The sequence below is a fragment of the Engraulis encrasicolus genome, chromosome 4, assembly GCF_034702125.1.
Source record: "Engraulis encrasicolus isolate BLACKSEA-1 chromosome 4, IST_EnEncr_1.0, whole genome shotgun sequence".
NCBI classification, from domain to species: Eukaryota; Metazoa; Chordata; class Actinopteri; order Clupeiformes; family Engraulidae; genus Engraulis; species Engraulis encrasicolus.
The window spans coordinates 50,764,936-50,788,164 of record NC_085860.1 but is presented as its reverse complement, the minus strand read 5'-3'; the positions used below and the strand labels follow the sequence as shown (position 1 = coordinate 50,788,164).

At 45.9% G+C, this 23,229-nt stretch overlaps 2 protein-coding genes across 2 annotated transcripts in view; both read right to left on the bottom strand.

Moving 5' to 3' along the window:
• Positions 1-5,374: 5,374 nt before the first annotated feature.
• On the bottom strand, positions 5,375-12,729 carry ppp1r15b (protein phosphatase 1, regulatory subunit 15B). Its single transcript, XM_063196249.1, has 3 exons — positions 12,369-12,729; positions 10,462-11,840; positions 5,375-7,048 (listed from the first exon to the last, which is right to left on the bottom strand). Exons 1-3 carry the CDS (start codon positions 12,526-12,528, stop codon positions 6,812-6,814), a joined length of 1,776 nt encoding a protein of 591 aa, XP_063052319.1. The 5' UTR covers positions 12,529-12,729; the 3' UTR covers positions 5,375-6,811.
• Positions 12,730-19,500: 6,771 nt separating this feature from the next.
• LOC134448115 (phosphatidylinositol 4-phosphate 3-kinase C2 domain-containing subunit alpha-like) overlaps positions 19,501-23,229 on the bottom strand; it is a 20,815-nt gene continuing 17,086 nt past the window's right edge. The window contains exons 15-16 of the mRNA XM_063197872.1: positions 22,050-22,175; positions 19,501-21,616 (exon numbers count right to left, since the gene is read on the bottom strand). Of these exons, the coding sequence (XP_063053942.1) occupies positions 21,434-21,616; positions 22,050-22,175 (309 nt within the window). The 3' untranslated portion in view covers positions 19,501-21,433. The remainder of the gene's footprint in view (positions 21,617-22,049; positions 22,176-23,229) is intronic.

The window sequence follows — 23,229 nt, the reverse complement described above, 5'->3', positions numbered from 1 at the left end:
CCTAAACATGCTGATATGGTCATTAATATGCAACAAATAAGTTTTTTTTCTGAATACAGTAAATATAAAGTAAATGATAAAATGCCACCAGTGCTTAACCACCATAGCCCTAATAAACAAATAAATGAATAGGCTACACTATTTAAACATTTAGACATTGTCAGTAGACCTAAATGTGAAACAATAAGTGAACAGTGATCCCTTGAAATAATGGAATCCTTCCGTATTTAGAAACAAAAGTACTGTTCCGCATAGAGCTGAAATTGAGCCCACAATTTGGTTAAAATGCAGGAAATTGCATCTAAGAAATACAACATTTTCTGGGGGAGGACCCCCATGACCCCCACTAAGGTGCCCCCCCATGCTCCATCAAATGCCCGTCCAAGGACTTCGACTTGGTTCTGCAGCCGGGTCTGAGTGAGTCGACGTGACTGGAGTGGCCATTGTTGCTGAAACAACTGTCGCCCTTCACTCATTTTTCTCCTCTATGTTTAAATTTTACTTACGCCACATCTCTGAAAATCTTGCGATCCTGATTGGTTCTTCTCCATTTTGACTGGGGAGCAGGGCGAATCCAAAGGTCGTCCAAACCCTGGTGTGAGATCGCAAAGCGGAGCAGAAATATGCAATTTCGTTGTGTGCAGTGTGTAGTGAACACTTGTGTGCTATGGAGTGCTGTGTCACAATGACAATGGAAGTTGGAGTTTTCCAGGTGGGCTTTTCGCTTTCACTTTTCACTGATGTGGGGGTGTTGAAAATGACCTCAGGATGGAATCAAACCCATGCAGAGGGGTCAAAACCAAAGAGGCTTGAGACAAGAGGGCTTGGTGTCGCCCCCACTGACCATGCGCAAGGGAGTACGGGGATTGTATCCATCGCACCCACTGACCAATGACCATGCGCAAGGGAGTTCATTTTCCATCCACTCGTGTCCTCAGGCAACGCCCCCATACTACACTGTGGCCAATGCATTTCCCCCCGAGAGATTGTTCTTCTGTCGAGTTTCTTTGGTCAAAACTATAAGTAAATTCATGGTGTAAGTACAACACTAGCGCATAATATTACACAGTTGTTCCACCATTTACGCCATTGTACTTAATGAGATAGACTGTGTTGTCACTGAAAAACACTGAAAACCCAACAAGGACTCAGCACAAACTTCATCCAACTTGTCAGCTGATTGTAAGCCAAGTACACAGGTGTACTTGTTACTCAGGCAAGTTAGGCTACCTGTGTTGGAAGGAAACTGTGTTTCTTTTTTCTTTTCCACTTTTACTTTTAGTTGTGACTGACACTTCTGAAGCCAGGTCCCCTCCCAGCGCAATAGGGCACCTTAGCCCACTGAGCTATGAATTGAATTCAATTGAAACATCTTTTGACATCTCAATCCCTCACCATTTCCTCACTTTTTCTTACCCACATGCACCCCCCCTCCCCCCACACACAAACAATCGGAACGATTGTGTTGAACTAAAGGCAGTATGGGAGTTCTCAGGCTATACAATTTCACTTCATCTCAACATACGTAATCTGAAAATGTTTCTGTCCAATCACATCGAATCATGTATTTTGAAAACTACGTATACAATTACGTTAAATGTGAACACAAGGTTGTTGCGTTAAATACACCTAATATTACCGGTTACCGGTACTTAAATCCACATGGAGTGTAGAGTGTAAACCTTTGTGTGTGTGATGGGGCCTGATCAAAGACTGCATAAGCCTTGTGTGGAGCATCGGTGTTTGCGCTACCTGTGTGCGGCAGACACAATAGGTGGTGGAGTGTTGCGTCAGGCGGTGTGTGTGTGTGTGTGTGTGTGTGTTGCGTCAGGCTGCCACAGCGGGATAATTGAGACTCCAGAGAGACGTCCCCCTGGCCTATGCATGGGCTGAACCACACGCACGCACACACACACACACACACACACACACACACACACACACACACACACACACACACACACACACACACACACACACACACACACACACACACACACACACACACACACACACACACACACACACACACACACACACACACACACACCAGAAAATGGGCTGAGCCAGAGTGACAGAGACAAAGTTTAGCCCTCTGCTGCTACGCCCACATCGCCCACATCACACACACACACACACACACACACACACACACACACACACTACTGCTACTCATATTACCAACACACACACACGCGCACGTACATACATGTACACACACACCCACACACACACACACACGCCCTCCCACTCCCACTACACGCCCGCCCCGCCTGTCGCTCCTGCTGCAATCGTCTGCAATCCTTTCAGCACCACCGTGAGTAGCAGCAGCAGCGGCAGGCAGGCAGTGGCACTCTGTTGCCAGGAGACCAGGTCGCCACGGCCACCAGGCGCTCCACTCTACTCTGCTCTGGGAGACGAAGGAGGACTCAAAGCATTCTCATTAACAAACACACACACACCCACAGATAGACATAGACACACACACACACACACACTCACAATTACAAACGCGCGCACACACACACACACACAGCGCCACCAACCCACCCTCCACCACCGTTGCCATCCCTGTTTGAAAATAAATAACATTGCCATGGGCATGTCTTCATGTCTTTTCTCATCTGCTAGACTAAAGTTCAGTAAATGCCAAAGTACCCGAGGTGGTTGCTGGTGTCTCTATCATAAGTAGAGATGCACAGGATCCAAGATCCGGTTCTGGATCCGGCAGGATAATAGGGTTTTTCACAGGATCCGGAAGGCTCTTAAGCAGTGGATCCGGTATCCGGCAGTTACCTAAAAATCAGGATCTGGTGCATCTCTAGCCTAGGTTTTTCAGTCAGTCTTTCACAACCCCAATTACTGCATGGAGTGAAAAGAACTTTGGAAGCGGCCAGTGCAGGCAGTGTGGCAGTAAGCCAATGAGTCTAAAAAACAGTTTGAGCCAACGTGATAAAAAGGGCCCACGTGTGCGAGTAGGCTATGTGTTTCAACCCTTTCGTAGGATCCGGTATCCGGTTCCGGATCCCGGCAGGATCTTAAGCAGTGGATCCGGTATCCGGCAGGATCCTAAAAATCAGGATCCGGTGCACCTCTAATCATAAGGGTTGCACTGTAGTCCCCTGCAGCACACCTTGACTCTTCACACAGCACGCCTCCTCATTGAGAGACAGGCAGTCATGAATATGTGCTGCTGGTTAAACTGAGTGCTGTTGAGTAGCTCACCGCTTTGGGAACCCCTGTGTGTGCGTGGAGATGGTTTGTGTGTTCTGTTCAGAGGTGTCAAAAGTAAACTAAATGTATGGTGTGAGTACAACAATGACTGGCACATGCCTTTACATAGATGTTGCACCATTTACTCCATTGTACCGGATGTAGACTGTGTTGTTACTGAAAAACGCTAAAAACCTAACAAGGATCCACCACAAATGTGATCCACCCAGCGCAGTAACAGATCATGCTGATCACGCTTGAAATTTGTGGCAGAGCTGCTGCTGAGAAAGAAAAATCAACATAATAAAGCACACCCCCATACCTAATTAAAATGAGTATTTACATGAAGTAATATTAAACATTAAGTAAGATGCCATGCTAGCGCTATGTCTCATGAAGAGACAGGTTATGACATATGTGTAATACCTACCCAATTAACAAAACCCACAGAAGCATCTGAAAGATGTAAACCGGGCACGCTTTGTTGAGCCTGTTATGGTACATGCCTGCAATATTGCGAAAATCTTTTGTCATCCTAAAGGGAGTGTATGGGACAGGACATGCATTAATATGAGTTGATTATTGCTCATTGTTACACCATCCACCTTGTGGTTACGCGTGCGTGCGCACGCGCATCCGCGTTTGTGTGTGAGCGTATGTATGGGTGTGTATGTGCATGTGGCGTGCGGTGCGCGTGTGATCTGTGTGAGTTGGAGATGGTAACTGATTTCTCCTCGAGGGAACACATTTCATCATGGCTTGTTTTTAACCCTTATCTTACTCACAGCGGCCGGCGCACGTCTCAGAGGAGATGAGGAGCTCTCCCTCTGCTAACATGAGCGCATGAGAGAAGTGGTGGAGAGGAGAGGAGAGGAGAGGAGAGAAGTGGAGAGGAGAGGAGAGGAGAGGAGAGAAGTGGAGAGGAGAGGAGAGGAGAGAAGGGGAGAGGAGAGGAGAGGAGAGGAGAGGAGAGGAGAGGAGAGGAGAGAAGAGAAGGGGAGATGAGAGGACAGGAGAGGAGAGGAGGAGAGGAGAGAAGAGGAGAAGAGAGGAGAGGAGAGGAGAGGCATGGAGAGGAGAGGAGAGGAGAGGAGAGAAGAAGAGCAGAGAGGAGAGGAGAGGAGAAGAGAGGAGAGGAGAGGTGAGGAGAGGAGTGGAGAGGAGAGGTGAGGAGAGGAGAGGAGAGGTGAGGAGGAGAGGGGAGGAGAGGAGAGGAGAGGAGAGGAGAAGAGGGGAGAGGAGAGGAGAGGAGAGGAGAGGAGAGGAGAGGAGAGGAGGAGAGAAGAGGAGAGGAGGGGAGAGGAGAGGAGAGGAGAGGAGAAAAGGAGAGAGGAGAGGAGAGGAGAGGAGAGGAGAGAAGAGGAGAGAAGGGGAGAGAAGGGGAGATGAGAGGACAGGAGAGGAGAGGAGACAAGGAGAGAGGAGAGGAGAGGAGAGGAGAGGAGAGGAGAGAAGGGGAGAGAAGGGGAGATGAGAGGACAGGAGAGAGGAGAGGAGAGGAGAGGAGAGGAGAGGAGAGGAGAGGAGAGGAGAGGAGAGGAGAGGAGAGGAGAGGAGAGGAGGAGAAGAGAGGAGAGGAGAGGAGAGGAGGAGAAGAGAGGAGAGGAGAGAGGAGGAGAGGAGGAGAGGAGAGGAGAGGAGTAGAAAGGAGAGCTAAATGAGAGGGAGGGAGGAGATGAAGCCAGGTGTGAAGAGTAGAGTCCTAATGGGCAATCCCAGGTAACGTACAGTAGGCTACTGTGCTGTACATACGAGACCCTGTGGAAACGCTTTTAAAGCACACTCAGTCAGGTAGTATCTCAAATGGCAGATGAAAAAAAGAGAACAGAAACGTACTGTAGATATTATAACAGGACGTGTGTAGATACGAGATCTAAGGTTTTACTGGCAACGTTAATAATACCCTACTTCTTTTCTTTAGAGTTTGAGGTGTGTCAGTAGGGTGGAATATAATAAGAATATGACCTAATGCGTTATTATTGAATTAGCATCCATATCAATAGTGCACCTAATGACTTTAAACACTCATGAGTCAGGCATTCACATGGCTAAAATGAGTGAGTCACTATTCAAAGGTCAACTTAAAGGCTAATAGCGTGACTCAGCATGACACAACAATACAAGGAACTCAGCTATCACATCAGGACAGAATCTGAGGCATGCAAATCTGATATCACACAACAGCATTTATTGACAAAGAACTTGAACTTGAAGCACCAAATTCCGTTTGTTTCTTTATCACGCCGTAAGCCTATCTCAGCGAAACATGGGTTCTTCAATGTCAACGTCTTATTTAAATGTTTTGAGTTAAACTGCACTGCATCGGAGACTGGTCAAACGCAATTTCAAACTTCTGAACTAACCCTGTTACATGGGTTTTTGACAATAAAGTACACTTGAACTTGAAACCAGCTTTCCTATCACAACAAAAGCTTGAACTTCAAAACATGAGGAACATGGGGATGATGAGAACTTGATAATTAAGAGAGCTAGTTGCTGTGGCCAGTGTTATCAGAGGTGTATAAGATAGAAGTAGGACATAAAGTCATGGATCCATGATGGAAGTACAACACTCATACATGAAATTACATAGTTGTTAAATCAGTTACTTCACTGTAGCCTACATGACTAATTAGTTTTTTTAGACTTTCTTTTCATTCTACCTCTACCTTATACGCCTCTGAATATCATTCATCTTGTGCATAAGGGTGTGAGCGTGTGTGTGTTTGAGCATGTGTGTGTGTGTGTTTGAGCATGTGTGTGTGTGTGTGTGTCCCATTTATGTTGTACTGCTGAGGCTGGCTGTGTAACATGCAGGAACTGAAAACTTTCTATCCACTAGGCTACCTATAAGAAACTGAAGCAGCGGTTTCACGTGTTTAGTTTCACAACATTCAGCATTTTTCTGTTTCGGTTCTCCTTATCCTGAAGTTCTGTTTAAAGCTAACCCATTAAAGGGACACTGTGCAGGAAATGGTCAAAAAAGGTACTGCAACTATGCTGCTCATTGAAACTGGGCTGCCTATTGCCAAATTCGATCTTTACATGAAAGTTTACTAAGTAATAAACAAATATTTTCTAGTATGATCCAAGTAGAGTCATTTTTGCAGCTAAAACCATGGAGCGGACCATGGAGAAGATCCCCCTTTTCATGTGTGAAAAGTGCATTTTTTCCAGTCATAATAAACAACTACAAATCTCACACAGTGTCCCTTTAAACCTCCCCAGATCTATTTGTGCCAGCACGAAGACATTCAATTCACTGAGGTATCAGGAACATACATTGCAAGGTCTATATAAGGCAAATATACAATACAATACATTCAATTCAACGTTTTGTGATTATGCAAATGACAACAAACGTCTGTCACAACAATCAGTGCAATGGCTGTCACCTTGTGAGTGCAGAGATGAGGTACAAGGTCAGGAAGGTGATGTGTGGAGGTCAGTCTGTGCCATGTAATCTCAATGGGGCCATACGAGTTCTCACATCAGTGCCATGTAATCTCAATGGGGCCATACGAGTTCTCACGTCAGTTCAGACTGCACTGTCAGTCAGTCAGGAGAGAAGACAGCTGACTGCTCAAAGTTCCGTTGGTTACCACCACGATCCTCTTCCATTTCCTGTTTCGGTGGGTGATTGACAGGCGGTGAGCACCCTATCCCTGTGCGCCGGAGCCAGGCAGTAGCCAATAGCCTGCTCCGTTTCCCGGACTCTCCGGCGGAAGCGGTCCCGGTCCCTGGCCAGCTCTTCCCAGTGACCTTTGCGGGAGGCTTGAAGGGCAAATGACCACGCCCACATCTTGTGCACCTGGACCTTCGGAGAGAACTGAACCTGTAGAGCAACATACAGTAGGTCACATGAGTTAAAGGAGAGAACTGAACCTGTAGAGCAGGGGTGGGCAATTATTTTGGCCCAAGGGCCGCATTGGGTTTAGAAAGTATCTAGACTGTATCTAGATGTAGACTTTAGTAATCTAAGGTTTCCAAGACCCTTGTTTTAGGTAGCCCATTTAAGAATGAGTGTCTATATGAATCTGCATTTTTTTCTTGGAAAGGCTCTGAGGGCCGCATGAAATGGCTGAGCGGGCCGCATGTGGCCCTCGGGCCTGAGTTTGCCCACGTCTGCTGTAGAGCAACATCGGTCAACATAGGTCACATCAGTTAAAGGCAGGGGTGATAGTGAAAAAAAATCCTGAGCCTGAACTTTTCCCCCTGCTCTAACGACGACTACAAGATACTGCATAGTGACGTAACGTAGGCCTATTTTGACACATAAACATTTAATAGCCTGTGTATTAGCATTATTCAAGCCTGATTAGGAGAAGAAAACCCTGAACCTGTAACACTCTCTGAGATAAGAATAACCTAATGGCTAATTATTATCAATGTTTTTATTTTTGCAAACTCTGTCAAGCCTGAAATCTGGCATGGAGCCTGAATACTATCAGCCCTGTAAAGGTTAAAAGGCCAGCAAAGTGAAGTAAAAGCCCAACAGTGAAACTCCAACTCCCATTGTCATTGTGACACAGCACTGCACAGCACACAAGTGCACACTGCACACAACAGAGGACAGAGGACACACACACACACACACGTACGCACACACACGCACGCACGCACACACACCCTCATGTGTCTACATTTAGGGTCAATTCATGCACAATGTTTACTCCAAACCCACAAACAATATACTGTATGCCCAAACACACACACGACACATGATATGCTTGCATGCCCATGGGGCCATATAATGTGCCCTATACCGTCATGGCGGTGGCTTTATTTAACCAAGCTGTGACAGTCATGTGAGCAAGTGACTAATATAAAAACCCCAGGCATGTGTTTCCCCCCGGTGGAGTCCCCAAAACCTCAATAAAGTTGTAGCCTACGCAGTCAAAAAAGGTAGTGCTAATTCAACACTTTAGAGACTACTGCTGGACCAAATACACTCTGGCAGGTGTTAAATTGACTCTCAAAGTGCTGTATCAGCACTTCATGTTTTACTGTGATAACATGCAGAACTGTGTGCTGGTTCTGGCTTTAACTAGTTCATCTGTACCCTGTACTCTATTTTCACTGGTGAATCTGGAGCAGGTACAGTAGTGTACAGATCTCCATATACGGGGCGGAGCTCCCAGGTGTAGCATGTAGCGTGTGTGTGTGCTATGATGATGTTTGCTGTTGGTAGGCAACACTGAGGGGATATACTGTACTGGGAGGGACTGGAGGTGCTGCGTGAATGACTAAGTGTGAGTGGGAGGTTGAAATACATAGGAAGTATTTGCCATAAGGTGTGTTTGCCAACTTAGTGTGTGTGTGTGTGTGTGTGTGTGTGTGTGTGTGTGTGTGTGTGTGTGTGTGTGCGAGCGCGTGTGTGACCCATTCATGTGGGCAGTTTTTGACTAATCATTCACTCATGTACGTACCATTTTGGACTCCTTTGGTCTTTTTGTAACCGACACTACCTCCTGTTATCCGTTTCGTCCAGAGTTGTCAAAAGTAAAAGTAAAAAAATAAATAAATAGTTTCCTTCCAACACAGGTAGCTTATCTCAGTAACCCACTAGACGACGTGTACTTGTCTTACGATCAGCTGACTCTACACTGGTTAGGTCAAGTTTGAGGTGAGTTCTTCTTAGGGGTGGGCGATATGGCAAAAATGTTGTATCACGATTTTTTAACATGAAATCACGATATCGATTTTTTATCACGATCTTCCATCCAAAAAATAAAAACAACAAAAAACAACTTTCATATACTTGCAATTTGTAATTTGCAGTCAATAAAATGTTAACACACTGATGATACTCTCATAAATTGTACAAGTGGAATACAATAACGTAAAGAATAAAGTGAAGACAACAACACAAGTGAGAAAACGTCACTCTGATACTGATAATAAACATCTTCACTGCAAGACGATCTATACGATTTCTCCACTTTGGCAGATTCGAGACGATATTTTACTCAATATCGCGATTCACGATATAATATCGTCATATCGCCCACCCCTAGTTCTTCTTAGGTCTTCAGTGTTGTTCAGTAACAACACAGTCTATCCTTCCTACCTCATTAGGTACAATGGAGTTAATGGTTCAACAGCTATGTTATATCATGTGCTAGACTTGAACTTGCACAGTGAATTTACTTTTACCATACTTTTGACACCTCTGTTTTTTGTCTGTCTTCATACCTTTGTGGGGTTGCACAGGTGGTTTTTATATTGCATGTTAGTTTTTTTTCTCCCATTATTTGCACCTTTTCACACTGTGGACTGTGCACCTGTAATGTGGCTTCCATAGTACTGTGTATGATGACAATAAAGGCTCTCTCTTCTATTCTAGTCCATTGTAGACAGATACCCTGTCAAATGGACATTGTAGCAGTTGGAAGTTTCAACATGCCACTGAAACCTCAGAACTTCCCCATCCATAACTTATTAACCCCTTCATGGAAAGGCTCTATTATAAGCTTGTTGTTACCAAACATGGTGATGACCCCCCCAGTCCTGATCTTGATGACCCCCCCAGTCCTGATCTTGATGACCCCCCCAGTCCTGATCTTGTACTGCTCTGCAGTGTTGTTATGATGTAGTTTTTTTTTTTTTTTTTTTTTAAGCAAACAGTGAATTGGACCACTGATGATCACATCTGTACTAAAAAGCTACAAAACACCATATTCAACTTCTTCACGCATGCATTAAAAAAAAACACATTCAACTTCTTCACGCATGCATTAAAAACACCATATTCAACTTCTTCACGCATGCATTAAAAAAAAACACATTCAACTTCTTCACTTAACTTAAAGGGACAGTTTGGTCAATTTCAACATGCAGTTGTATTGCTCACGCTACCCTTGACTTGTCAGTACCTGGTGATGCCACATTTTTCGGCTCAGCCCTTTCAGAGATATGAGCAATTCTAATGGGGGCAGCGTTTGTTTACATTTTTAAAAAATGAAACATAGGCCAACTCCAAATATTTTCCCAAAAGGTACTGCTGTTTGCTAGTTGTCTGCTGATGTTTTATAACCTTTTGGATGTTAATATAAAAAAATAAAAATGTTTTTTTGAAATGTAAACAAAGAGCTGCCCCCATTACAATGACCAGGATCTCGGAAACGGCTGAAGAAGAAGAAAAAAAAACCTCAGGTACTGTCAAGTCCAGGGTAGTGTGAGCATTACAACTGCATGTTGAAATTGACCAAACTGTCCCTTTAAGCATTAAAAAAAACCCATATTCACCTTCTTCACTGCAGGTTGATCTCCGAGGTCACCTCTGACCTCTTCACCTTTGGCCTTTCTCTTCCAGGGGACCAGAGCAGGTTTGTCCGGGCCCGGGCCCACAGGGGTGCAGCAATGGTGCCTGGGTAGCGTCCTACGAAGGAGCCTACTGTGTGGCCTCTTTGACCTCCTTCTACCTTCATACTGGAATGCACTTGGAATGAAGCCGGCCTGTGGCTCACCACCATCAGCAGGTATCCAAGTGGAGGATGAGCCATCAGTGAGTTTTGGTTTGGCGTTAGTCTTGGTATGAGTGCTAGCTTTGGCTTTGGCTTTGGGGCTGCAGCTGCTGAGGCAGGCTTTGAAATGTAGAGGATGGTACGGGTCATCGCTGTGACTCAGAGACTGCCACAGGGCCTCCTCCTCATCCTCCTCGGACAAGGACGACGAAGGCCCCGTGCTGCTGTCTGTGTCCGTCACAGACGACTGGGGCTCGGGGACTTTGGGGGATTCGGGAAGTGCGGTGGTGTCAGGCTTGGGGAGCGGGACTGGAGGAGTTGTGTGCTTGCGCTTGCTGTTCTTCTCGGAGGCCTTGGAGCTGAGGGAACAGGCTGTGAAGTGAAGAGGGTGGTAGGGGTCGGACGAGCTGGAGAAAAGCTCCCAGAGCTTCTCGCTGTCCTCTCTGTCACCGTCCGCACCGTCCGAGCCGGAGCTGGAACAGTCCGAACTGCCCCAGCTGCTCTCGCTGTCAGAGCGCCCCGCGAAGGACGGGCAGAGAAGAGCGGCAGTGTCAGTGTGGTCCTCCTCCACAGCGGGCAAAGTCTCCACTTTAAATCCCCAGCTAGTGGTCTTCGTCTGCTCTGCGCCCTCCCCTGCCGAGTAGCCAAAGATGCTGGTGGAAAAACTCAGAGGACTGAAAGGGTCATAGGACGCGGTCACTATGTCAGCTTCCACTGATGTGTCATTGTCCCAGCCGAAGACTTTATCCTCGTGTGAGGGTTTGCTGCAGTATAGATCATCACCACCAATGCCACTGGTCTTCTCGGGTCCCACGAAAACATTCCACTCACCGGGGCGGCCCAAGCTCCAGCTGGCGTGGTGGCCGATGCTGAGCTCCTCGGTGTCGGAGAATCCTTCCGTCGCCCTCGCCACAAAGTCATCCACCAGCGAGCAGCAGAGCTCGTCCGACACCAGGCTGGAGAGCAGGGAGCCCGGGTGGTGGGAGCCGCTCAGGTCGGACAAGGGGCTGGAGCTGGAGACGAGGACGCTTTTGTTATTGTCAAACAAGGAGGAGAGGAAGAAGCCCTCCGCGGAGTTTCCAGGCGCGCTCATGTGTTGGATGCCCGGTCCTGTCTCGTCCGAGATCCGCACGTGGACTTCGACACGGAACATCTGGAAGACTGTGTTTATGAAGGAACATGATGAGTTACAAAAGTCGGTTTAGCCAGAGACATTGCATCCCTATTGCACCACTTGATATAGTCATAAACAACAGTTGGTCTGACCACTCAGAGGTGACTCACAGTGGGAAATTCAGTAAGTCCTTGACAGATATTTTACCATATAGGCTACAACTATCAGGAAAACGCGTAATTTAAATTGCATGGTCATGAATTTTCCAAACATAGGCCTACATACTTGTAGTTTCTGAAGAGAAACAGTTCGATGTCATAAAAATATTCAAAAGATCATGCGCGCCAGGCGCCACATTCAAGCGCGCAAGAGTACTTCCTGGTGGCAAAATATTTTAGTCTGTTACACAAAATGAATAGCAGTACAACAAATCCACACAGAAAATAAATATTTGTATCGTTCTGTAATAGAAATCTATAATCTTGGTGGGTGACCAACACTGCAATGTACCACCACCAATGTGCAGTGCCTCTAGAGCGACTTTAGTTTCGTAACGCGACAAAGCCGAGGCTTACCTGACACGAAACTGTAGTAGATCAGCTGGACCAGGAAGCGCAGCTGCTCCCACAAAACAAACAGAATTTGCTTCGTCCATGGCAAGATCATCATCCCACTGTCCCCGAACCGATTTACGGCACCTCGGTCCATATTCTGTTTTCCAGTCTCCACCTCCATTGTTGGATAAATGTTGTTCGTCAAATGCGCAAACGGTCTTCTCCTAATATTTGATCGTACTTGGCGGTCAGCTGTTGGCGACAGTAGTAATAACCCGTCATTTCTCTCTTCTGGTAGGACAATGCTTACTAATGTCCACTAACCAACTTCAAGTCTATACACTTCGCCATGTTGACAGACTAGAACTACTTCTTCAGTGTGGCATACGTGCAGCGTGTGGTGTGTTGACGAGGTTACCAAGAATATATAAACAAACCCGTGTGCAGATAGTACCCTTTGATTGGACAATGATCCTGTCACTCTTGAGAGTAGACCAGTGCTCTAAAAACACGCCTACTTTCTACTTCACTCCGCCCGAGCTGTCAAAACGCAACCAAAGGCAACCTATTGAACAGCATACTGAAATTGAGAAATACATTAAAAAGGCAAATAAGCCTACTTGTAATAACAATAAATAAAGAAACAGTAGCAATACACATGAAAATAAGAGAATGACAAAAACACAGCAAGGTGATCCCATTCAGAGGAACAGACTCCGAGTGAGAATTTCAATTAGGGGCCTGTGGCTAAGGCCTATTATTGATGGGTGATGTCTTGCACATATCGCCGAGTTAAGACCTCTATTCTAATTTACCTGGTTAAGATACCAGCTTCCCCTTTCATTCTCAGTTAATCCTGTTGGATGTGGTTCATCCTTCTTGGTGGTATGCAGACATTGGATACTGTGGCCTTTGATACAAAGACTTTCTCAGTCAAAGATGCAACAGTTACACATGCACCAAGAAATTCTCCTTTTTGAATTCAGATATGCCACCCATAATGTTGTGTGCACTGCATTGCAAAATTTCAAGCAAAACTCTACTCTTAGCCTGCACTAATTGGACCTTCACACTTTACTGGTGCAATGTGCAATTGATGATGATTGGCCAACAGCCTGGTCCACTTGAGCTATGAAACTTCCCACACTAAAATGACAGGTGTTTCCGTTATTTTGTCCAACCTCTGTACATGCATACACTCACTGGCTACTTTATTAGGGACATCTTGCTAGTACATGGTTGCCTTTTGCCCTCAAAACTGCCTTATCAAGTCAAGTCAAGTCAAGTCAAGTCAAGTCAAGTTTATTGTCAATTTCTTTACATGCACTGGTCATACAAAGAATTTGAAATTGCGTTTCTTGCTCTCCCATGCAGACATAGACTAATCTAGGTAAGGACATACACAGTATAGACATAGACAGTACTCATACATGGACATAGACAGTATGGACGTAGACATTGCTCATACAGACATTTAAAGTGCAAGACTGGACAACAGAAGACTTGTAGAGAACATACATTAAGAGGAGGTATTTTGTTGTACTTTTTCTAAAAGTCCTTTATAGGCGTTCTGACATAGTAATAGTAGCATTTGAAGAAATAAATAATTAAAAAAGGTTTTTATTAAATACACCAGCAGCAGTATGTGTGTGTGTGTGTGTTTGTATGTGTTTTGTGTGCGTGTGTGTGTGTGTGTGTGTGTGTGTGTGTGTGTGTTTAGTGCAGGTAGAAAGTGCGGTGTGCGTCTGTGTGTGTGTACCTGTGTATGTGTGTGTGTGTGTGTGTGTGTGTATGTGTGTGAGTATGAGTTGTGTGTCAGTGTGTGTATGTTTGGGTTTTAGTGCAGAAAGTACAGTGTGCTTGTGTGTGTGTGTGTGTGTGTGTGTGTGTGTGTGTGTGTGTGTGTGTGTGTGTGTGTGTGTGTTTTTTGAGTTAGTGCAGGTTGAAAGTTCAGTCACAGATGTAGTAGTGCAGGTGGAATGTTCAGTCGCAGATATGGTGGTGGGGATGAGGGGGGGGAGCGTTGTCAGTGGGCCTGGCTGGCTAGAGGCTGACAGTGAAGGGAGAGTGGGTTTGAAGTGTTCAGTATCTTGATTGCTTGATGCATCGTGCTGCTTGCAAGCCTGGTGGTACGGGAACGGAGGCGCCTCTACCTCTTTCCAGAGGGCAGGAGCTGAACAGTTTTGTGTGCAGGGTGGCTTGTGTCTTTGATGATCATCAGTGCTTTCCGGGTGAGGCGTGTGGTGTAAATGTCCTGCAGGGAGGGGAGTGGTACTCCAATGTACTCCTTCTTCGCTGTGTTCACAACACGCTGGAGTGTCTTCCTGTTTTTCTCCGTGCAGCTTCCTCCCCACACTGTGATGCAGCTGGACACGACGCTCTCTATGGTTCCTCTGTAGAATGTTGTCATGATGGAGGGTGTAGCACTTGCCTTCTTTAGTTTGCGCAAGAAGTAGAGACGCTGATGGGCCTTCTTCGCCAGTGATGTAGTGTTGGTGGTCCAAGAGAGGTCGTCGCTGATGTGCACTCCAAGGAACTTGGTGCTGCTCACTCTCTCCACAGCATCACCGTCGATGGTCAGTGGTGGCAGTTGTTTTTGGACCCTCTGAAAGTTGACAACAATCTCCTTGGTCTTGTTGACATTCAGCAGGAGGTTGTTGTCTTTGCACCATCTGGCCAGCAGGTCTACTTCTTCTCTGTAGCCCACCAGTGTTGTATCATCCGCAAACTTCACTAGATGGTTAGTGCTGTGGGTCGTTGTGCAGTCATGTGTCAGCAGCGTGAACAGCAGGGGGCTGAGAACACAACCTTGCGGAGCCCCCGTGCTCAGGGTCAGGGTGCTTGAGGTGTTATTCCCTACCCGTACTGCTTGTGGTCTCTGCATCAGGAAGTCCAGCAGCCAGTTGCAGAGGGAGGTGCTGAAACCTAGTTTGTCCAGTTTTCTGATGAGTTGTTGTGGTATTATGGTATTAAATGCTGAACTGAAGTCAATGACAGCATTCTCACATATGATCTTTATTGTCCAAGTGGGTGAGGGCTGGATGGAGGGCAGAGCAGATTGCATCCTCCGTGGATCGCTTGGCTCGGTATGCGAACTGGTAGGGGTCCAGGGTGGGGGGTAGGGTGGCTTTGATGTGTGACAGGACTAGCCGTTCGAAGCACTTCATGATTATGGGCGTCAGTGCTACAGGACGGTAGTCATTGAAGCATGATGGTGATGATTTTCTTCGGCACGGGTATGATGGTAGCAGCTTTGAAAAGTGATGGGATGACTGCTTGCTCCAGAGAGATGTTAAAGATGTCTGTGAAGACATCCTTCAGCTCTTCTGCACAATCCTTCAACACTCGGCCAGGTATGTTGTCTGGGCCAGCTGCTTTGCGTGGCTGATGGTGGCCAGTGTCCTCTTCACACTGGCAGAGGACAGGTACAGGGGTTGATCATGGGGGGGAGGGGGAGTTTTCTGTGGATGAGTGTCATTTTGTGCTTCAAAACGGGCAAAGAAACTGTTTCAGTCGTTTAGCAGAGAGGTGTTGTTGTCACAGCTTCGTGGTGCGGGCTTATAGTCCGTGATGGCCTGTATGCCCCTGCCACAGGCTCTGCGCATCTCTGCTGTCTTTGAAGTGTGTTGTTATTTTGTCCGAGTATTCCTTTTTTGCTTTCCTGATGCCCTGGGACAGGTTTGCCCTTGCTGCTTTTAGGCCAGCTACGTCTCCTGCTCTGAAGGCTTTGTCTCTGGCCCTCAGCAGTCTGTGAACGTCTCCTGTGAACCATGGCTTCTGGTTGGCCCCTGGGGTGATGCGTTTTATTTCTGTAACATCATCAATGCATTTTGTGATGTAGGACGTCACGGTGTCTGTGTACTCCTCAATGTCAATGTGGTTGCTGTGGGTGGCAGCTGTTTTGAACATGTCCCAATCTGTGGTTTCAAAGCAGTCTTGTAGTCGTGACACGGCTCCCTCTGGCCATTTTCTCATCTCCTTCGGAGCTGGTTTGGTGAGTTTTACCTTTTGTCTGTAGGCTGGCAGTAGCAGAATCGTTAGGTGGTCTGATAGGCCGATGTGGGGGATGGGCTTTGCCTTGTATGCTCCTTGTTTTGGGGTATAAAAAAAAGTCCAGGGTGTTTTGTCCTCTTGTTGGAAAGTTAACATGTTGGTGAAATTTTGGAAGTACTGTTTTGAGATTTCCGTGGTTGAAATCTCCCATGACCACTGTGAAGGCATCTGGGTGTGCATCTTGTTGTTCACTGATTCCCCGATGCAGCTCGTTCAGTGCCTCGCTTTCTGGCGCTGTTGGTGTTGCTAGGAGCGAGGTAAACTGCGACCAGTAGAATGGCGGATATTTCTTCTCTTGGTAAATAGAAGGGTCGGCACTTGATGATCATGAACTCCACTAGTGGAGAGCAGTGTCTCTGTACCACCGTAGCATTTTTGCACCAAGCATCATGTGTGTAAACACANATTCCTCCCCCTCGTTTTTTCTCTGCAAGGGCTCTGTCCGCTCGGTGGCACGTAAGTTGCTCCAGTTGTAAAGCCGAGTCGGGTATGCCGTCGTTCAGCCATGATTCTGTAAACACGGTCACACAGCAGTTCCTCACAGTTTTGTTCGCTGATCTTAGTAGCCGTATGTCATCCATCTTATTGTCCATAGATCTTACGTTTGCCAAGAGAATTGATGGTATTGCTGGACGAGTTTGGGTTTGTCTGCAAGCCGTGTTTCGACGCCACCTCGTTTGCCTCTCTTCCTAATTCTGGAGCACCTCTTTCGCCGTCTCCATGTAGGCGAAGCAGACGGGTCCGATGTATGCCGCCGTAGTATCCCAAGTTCTTCCAGTGTCTCTGTTGGTATATCCAATACATCGCTTAAGTTGTCCATTCTTATCTGCAACAGCTGTTGCCGACTGTACATGCGTTCCGACATAGTTTCCGACGATAGACATTTCGAATGACACATTATAACACAAATAAACACTGCGAGTTGGGAGAGTAAGGAGTCGCTGCAGCTACGTGCGCCACATCCGGATAGATCCGTATGAACTTATGGGCTAAGGCATATTATTGATGATAGGTGAGGTCTCACACATATCGCAGAGTTAAGACACATTCATGTGACGGAGGTCATCTTGCACCTGTTCACCCCCCTCGGGGATCGAACGTGCGACCTCGTCAACTACAACGGTTCGGCAATGGGAGACACAGTACGATACCGCTGGGCCAAGAGACTAGTCTCTCGGCCCAACGGCACGAGACTGTATGAGGCTATCGGAGGGAGGTTTACCAACGTTCCACGCCAACTCTGTGCTAGTTAGCCTCCGTTACACTCTCCCCCTTAAACCTCACTCCCATCCGGGTCACGGCACCACTGTGACGGAGGTCATCTTGCACCTGTTCACCCCCCTCGGGGATCGAACGTGCGACCTCGTCAACTACAACGGTTCGGCAATGGGAGACACAGTACGATACCGCTGGGCCAAGAGACTAGTCTCTCGGCCCAACGGCACGAGACTGTATGAGGCTATCGGAGGGAGGTTTACCAACGTTCCACGCCAACTCTGTGCTAGTTAGCCTCCGTTACATTCACACTCAAAATAATCAATTTGGCTTTAGTGGCCTACTACCAATGAATCCAATTCTTCAGACAAGGTTTGATAAGTGGATAGTAATAAAGTTATCTGTGTGAGGCAAAAAGTACAGTTCAAATGAAGGTGGCCATTCCTAATGCACCGATTAGGCAATACAGGTATAACACTATTGTTAAAGAGTATTTGTGGGAGGGTAAAAAGCCTAGGGTCGAGGCTAGAGAACTGTCAAAATATACTTACCTTCGAGTGGTTAAAAAGTATTTAAAATGGTTACAAAAAGTTTACCTTTTATACTCACCTTTTCTCACATGAGCCGTTTACTTTGGGTAAAAAAATGCATTTGTATTTGTGTAACAAATGACTCGGTGACCAATGGTGTTTGTTTAATTATTCTTATTTTGCATTTATTTGTTTGAAGGTTTTTCACCTTTTGTGTCCTACGACTGAAAGTCAATAAAAAGACAATGAGTGGAACCCTGTGTCCATCCCAGTCCTTCCATTTCAAGCACGGAAACCCTTCTGCGCTGTTAGACTTGACAGTTTGAATAAATGACTTAGTAGTATTACTAATATGGCAAAATTGTCTAGGTCTTGAGTTGCAAGATTTGGTTTGGGACCAAATTGTGCGTAATATGGGGCTGGGCAGTGAGACACACAAAACAATATTTATACATTATAAAATAATTCATATGGTATACTACTGGACACCTGTTAGGCTGAGGAGAGTTGGTCTAATCAACAGTGATGAGGGCTAGAGATGTAAGAACTCTGTGGGTGCATTTTCTCCATCTCATGTGAGACTAGACTGCCCACTTGCCTCCCCCTTCTGGACTCAAGTGATTGGGACTAGGGCTGTGTATTGCAGCCATCTTCCTGTATCGATTTGATTTCGATTCTTGGGGCTTTGAATCGATTAATCACGATTCAATTCGATTCGATTCGATTAATTCCGAATCGATTCAATCCGTTCCCTTCTTGGTGCCAGGATTTCCCCCAAAAGATGCTGTTGCCTATTTTTATATAAAAATGTCAAAGAGCTGTGGCTTGACAGTGTTCACAGATTGCTAATTTGTAACAAGTAGGCCTAGGCCTAATTGACTAATACCTACTGAGTATTTTCCATAGACCTAAATGAAACAAAAAGAACGAGAAGAAAAAGAGCAAAACAAAATCGATGTTGTGCCTTTTAGATTAAATCGATCGATTATTGATTAAATCGATTATTTTACCCAGCCCTAATTGGGACAATGGAGGAGCTGCTGAAGCAGCCACTGCCAAGCTCATCTCGCCTGTGCCTACTTGATACAAAAAATGAGCGCTGTCTATGTCCATACTGTCTTATGTCCATGTATGAGTACTGTCTATGTCTATACTGTCTATGTCCTTACCTAGATTAGTCTATGTCTGCCTGGGAAAGCAAGAAACGTAATTTCAAATTCTTTGTATGACCAGTGCATGTAAAGAAATTGACAATAAAACCAACTTGAACTTGAAATACTGCAGCTATGTGTTCTCCACTCGCTCAACAGTGCTTGTCCTCGCACTGCTACTACAAAAGACAACTCACTGCCATGTACTTTGTTCAAAAAAGGTTTAATTTGCTTTAGGAAAAAAAAGATTACAGAAGAAGAACACACTCTTTTCATTGCTCATCATATGATCCAATTAGGAATAAATAACTGGCCATGTTAATATCAACTCAGCATGTTGGGTTGCTTTTTTTTTTTTTACAGTCATTAAAAATAACATGATTATGTCTCTTGCTAAGGATGTGTGAGATGCAAAACCCTGACTGTTTAAAAAAAAGAGAGAAAGAAAAGAAAAAAACCACAAACAAAACGAGTTCACACAACATATACTAATCATCCCAGATTTACACACAGGAAAAAAAAAAAAAAAAAAAAACAGTAATCATGATTTATAGCCACGTGTGGCATTCCCTTATGTTCATAAAATAAAATAACCGTGAAGGTGTTGCTCATCACACACATGTATGGAGGGTGGAGAAGGAAAAACAGAGCGAGAGAGAGAGAAGAGAGAGAAGAGAGAGAGAGAGAGAATGAGAAGAGAGATGAGAGGAAAAAGAAAGACCAGAGAAAAAGAAAGACCAGAGAAAAAGAAAGGGAGAAAAAACATTTAAAAAAAAATCTCATTTAAAGTGTTGCCAGGCACTGGAGCCAGGCTTGACAGACAGACAGAATGTTTAAATCATGAGAACTTTTGGAGAGGCCGATGACCCCCCCCCCCCATGCACAACAACGACGCTGAGGAAAGACGAGGATGAGGAGAACAACTGAGGACGAGAGAAACGAGTAAAGGCACCCAGGCTGGTGGTTCTCCTTCGAGGATGAGAGAACCATTCAAGGACAAGTGGTATGAAATGGGTACGGTTCTTTTTGGCACAAAAGTCAGTACGACGTGGGACAGAGGGGGAGGGAGGGAGGGGGTAACAACAGAAAATATTGTCGGCTCTGAAAAAAAGATAAAGGCTTTTTTTTCTATAAGTGTGTATGTAAAAAAAGTATAGTGTAAAAATCACTACCCCCACCCACCTGCCTCTTAATTATTCAATATATATTTGTATTTATATATTTATTTATATATATACTCTTTAATAAGTACTCATCCATTTTGGTCCACTAATGTCAAAAAATGTACAAAACATTACATCTTCTCTGTAGTAACAAACTAGAGGGATTTAAAAAAAAGACTCTTCTACGCTCCTGTAAGGAGATAGCCATGATTAGTGTCAGCTAGTAGGACTCGGAGAGCAGGAAATAGAGATGAAGACGTATTGAGAGAGAGAGAGAGAGAGAGAGAGAGAGAGAGAGAGAGAGAGAGAGAGAGAGAGGGGGGGGGGGGTAAGTCTGGTAAACCAGCGCCACCCGCTGGACGCCAAAGTTTTTCAGCTAGCGAGTGGCTCTGGCCTCGGATCTGAGAACGTTTGAACGCTGTGCCCTGAGTCAGGCAAAACCAATCACAACGCAGCGATTTGTTTTGAATCAAAGCGGGCGGGGTTTTGAGGGAGTGACGACGAACCTCGCAACACCGTTGGGAAAGCACATCAACGGCAAAGATCACCGATTGGTCAGAGTGCCGGCACGGTTTGAAAATGCAACAGGTTGTTCTCATCAACAATCTTCGGAGGTATCGTTCATCGGGGCCAGACTAAATTACTCCGGTCTCACATTTAGGCTGCTTTGTCAGGCTAGGGTTGGGGGGCATAAAGGGATGCAAAGAGAGAAACACAGGAAAGACAGAAAGATGAACATAGAGAAGAGAGAGAGACAGAGGGATGAACAGAGAAAGCGCAAGAGAAATAGAGGAGAGAGAGAGAGACAGACAGACTGAGGCAGAGGAGAGGCACGTCTACAGACAAAGTCAGATTGCGAATTGTAACCCTTAGAGGGCGATGTTGAGTCCCAATGCCAATGTCCCAATGCTTCGCCTTGATTGGCTGTTGTTGTTTTTTTTGCGGCAGCTGCTACTGTATGCATTGTGATTGGTTCAGAAGTAAGGTACAGCAGTGAGCTTGTACCACTTGACGGTCTCCTTGCTGAGGTCAAAGTCCTTGAGGCTCAAGGTCACGCCGCCCAGGTAACAGTTCTCACGAAGGGACTCTGCACTGAGCACGCTCAGTTGGAGCTCTCGCTGGTTCACGCTCTCCTTGCACAAGTTGCTGTACACCAGCTGCAGACAGGGGAGAGAGAGAGGTAGAGGGAGAGAGGTAGAGGGAGAGAGAGAGAGTGGAGGGAGAGAGAGAGAGGGAGAGAGAGAGAGAGAGAGAGAGAGAGAGAGAGATGGAGAGAGAGAGAGAGAGAGAGAGAGAGAGACAGAGAGAGAGAGACAGAGAGAGAGAGAGAGAGAGAGAGAGAGAGAGAGAGAGAGAGAGAGACAGAGAGAGAGAGAGAGGTAGAGGGAGAGAGTGGAGGGAGAGAGTGGAGGGAGAGAGAGAGAGAGAGAGAGAGAGAGAGAGAGAGGGAGATGGAGAGATGGAGGGAGAGAGAGAGATGGAGAGAGAGAGAGATTCAGTTTAGAACCATGGGCAAAGACTATATTGTCATAGTCAACACCATCAACGTATTCAGTGCTTTTGACTTGTCAAGTGAGAGTTTGCTCATACCATCTCGTTGTAAGTGGGATTCCTTGTTTTCCGGGCGATCTTTGTTTTCCGTTTGGAGGTCTTGTGGGGGTCTGGCAGCAAGTAGGTCTTGACATAAGGATTTGGGTCCGCACCCTCATCTGACATCTAAAGACAGCCAGGACACACAGGCATGGGGAAGCGGTTAGGGTGCAGGTTGCAGGTTCGATTCCCAAACTGCCAGGTTGGTGGGAGTGTAATTAACCAGTGCCCCCTCCCATTCTCCTCCATGACTGAGGTACCCTGAGCAAGGTACTGTTCTGCCGGAATGTTCCCTTGGGGCACTGTTTTTGGGCTGCCCAAACATGGGGTGCATCCCAATATGTGACCTTGCCTCCTCCACTTGCCTCCTCCACTTGCTTCTCGTCATTTATTCAAAGCGACTGACAACAGCATTATATTTCAATATCTTGCAAAAGCTCAATGTGAAAAGTCTTTTTCTCAGGGCACTTCAGCCATGGATGGTGAGATGAAAAAGGTCCCTCAAAAGGGGATTCGAGGCTGACAGATTGAAGGAAACTTGATCGTTTCACCACGGACGGCAGGGCCAGGAGGCGGGACGAGGCAAGGTACTGTCCTGCCGGAATGTTCCTGGGGCACATATTGGGATGCACCCATGGTGCGTAGTGTAGTGCAGGGGTGTCAAACTCAAATTGACCGAGGGCCAAAACCAAAATCTGGAGCAAAGTCACGGGACAAACTCTATATTTTTTTTTTACGAAAATGGACTAAAATTGCTCATGTTTAAATGTACGTTTAAACAGAATCCCATATGGTTCAAATGTGCCTGCACATATTCTGTTGCATTTGAGTGTGAGCTGTTTCAATGGCCTGGGCCCACTCATATTCCTGTGATATACGCATTTTCATGTACAAATTTTAATACGTTACACAGTTATGGTGTACATGTATGTGGGCCAACTGTTATAAACATTTGAAATGATCTCGCAGGCCAAATAAAATGGCTCCGCGGGCCAAATTTGGCCCCCGGGCCTGAGTTTGACACCCCTGCACTAGAGTATGGTACATGGAGTTACACCGGGATTACATTAGGGCTGCACCATTATGGAAAAAGGCATAATCACGATTATTTTGGCTCAAAATTATAATCACGATTATTAATCACTATTATCATTTTTTTGCAGAATTTTATTTAAAGTGA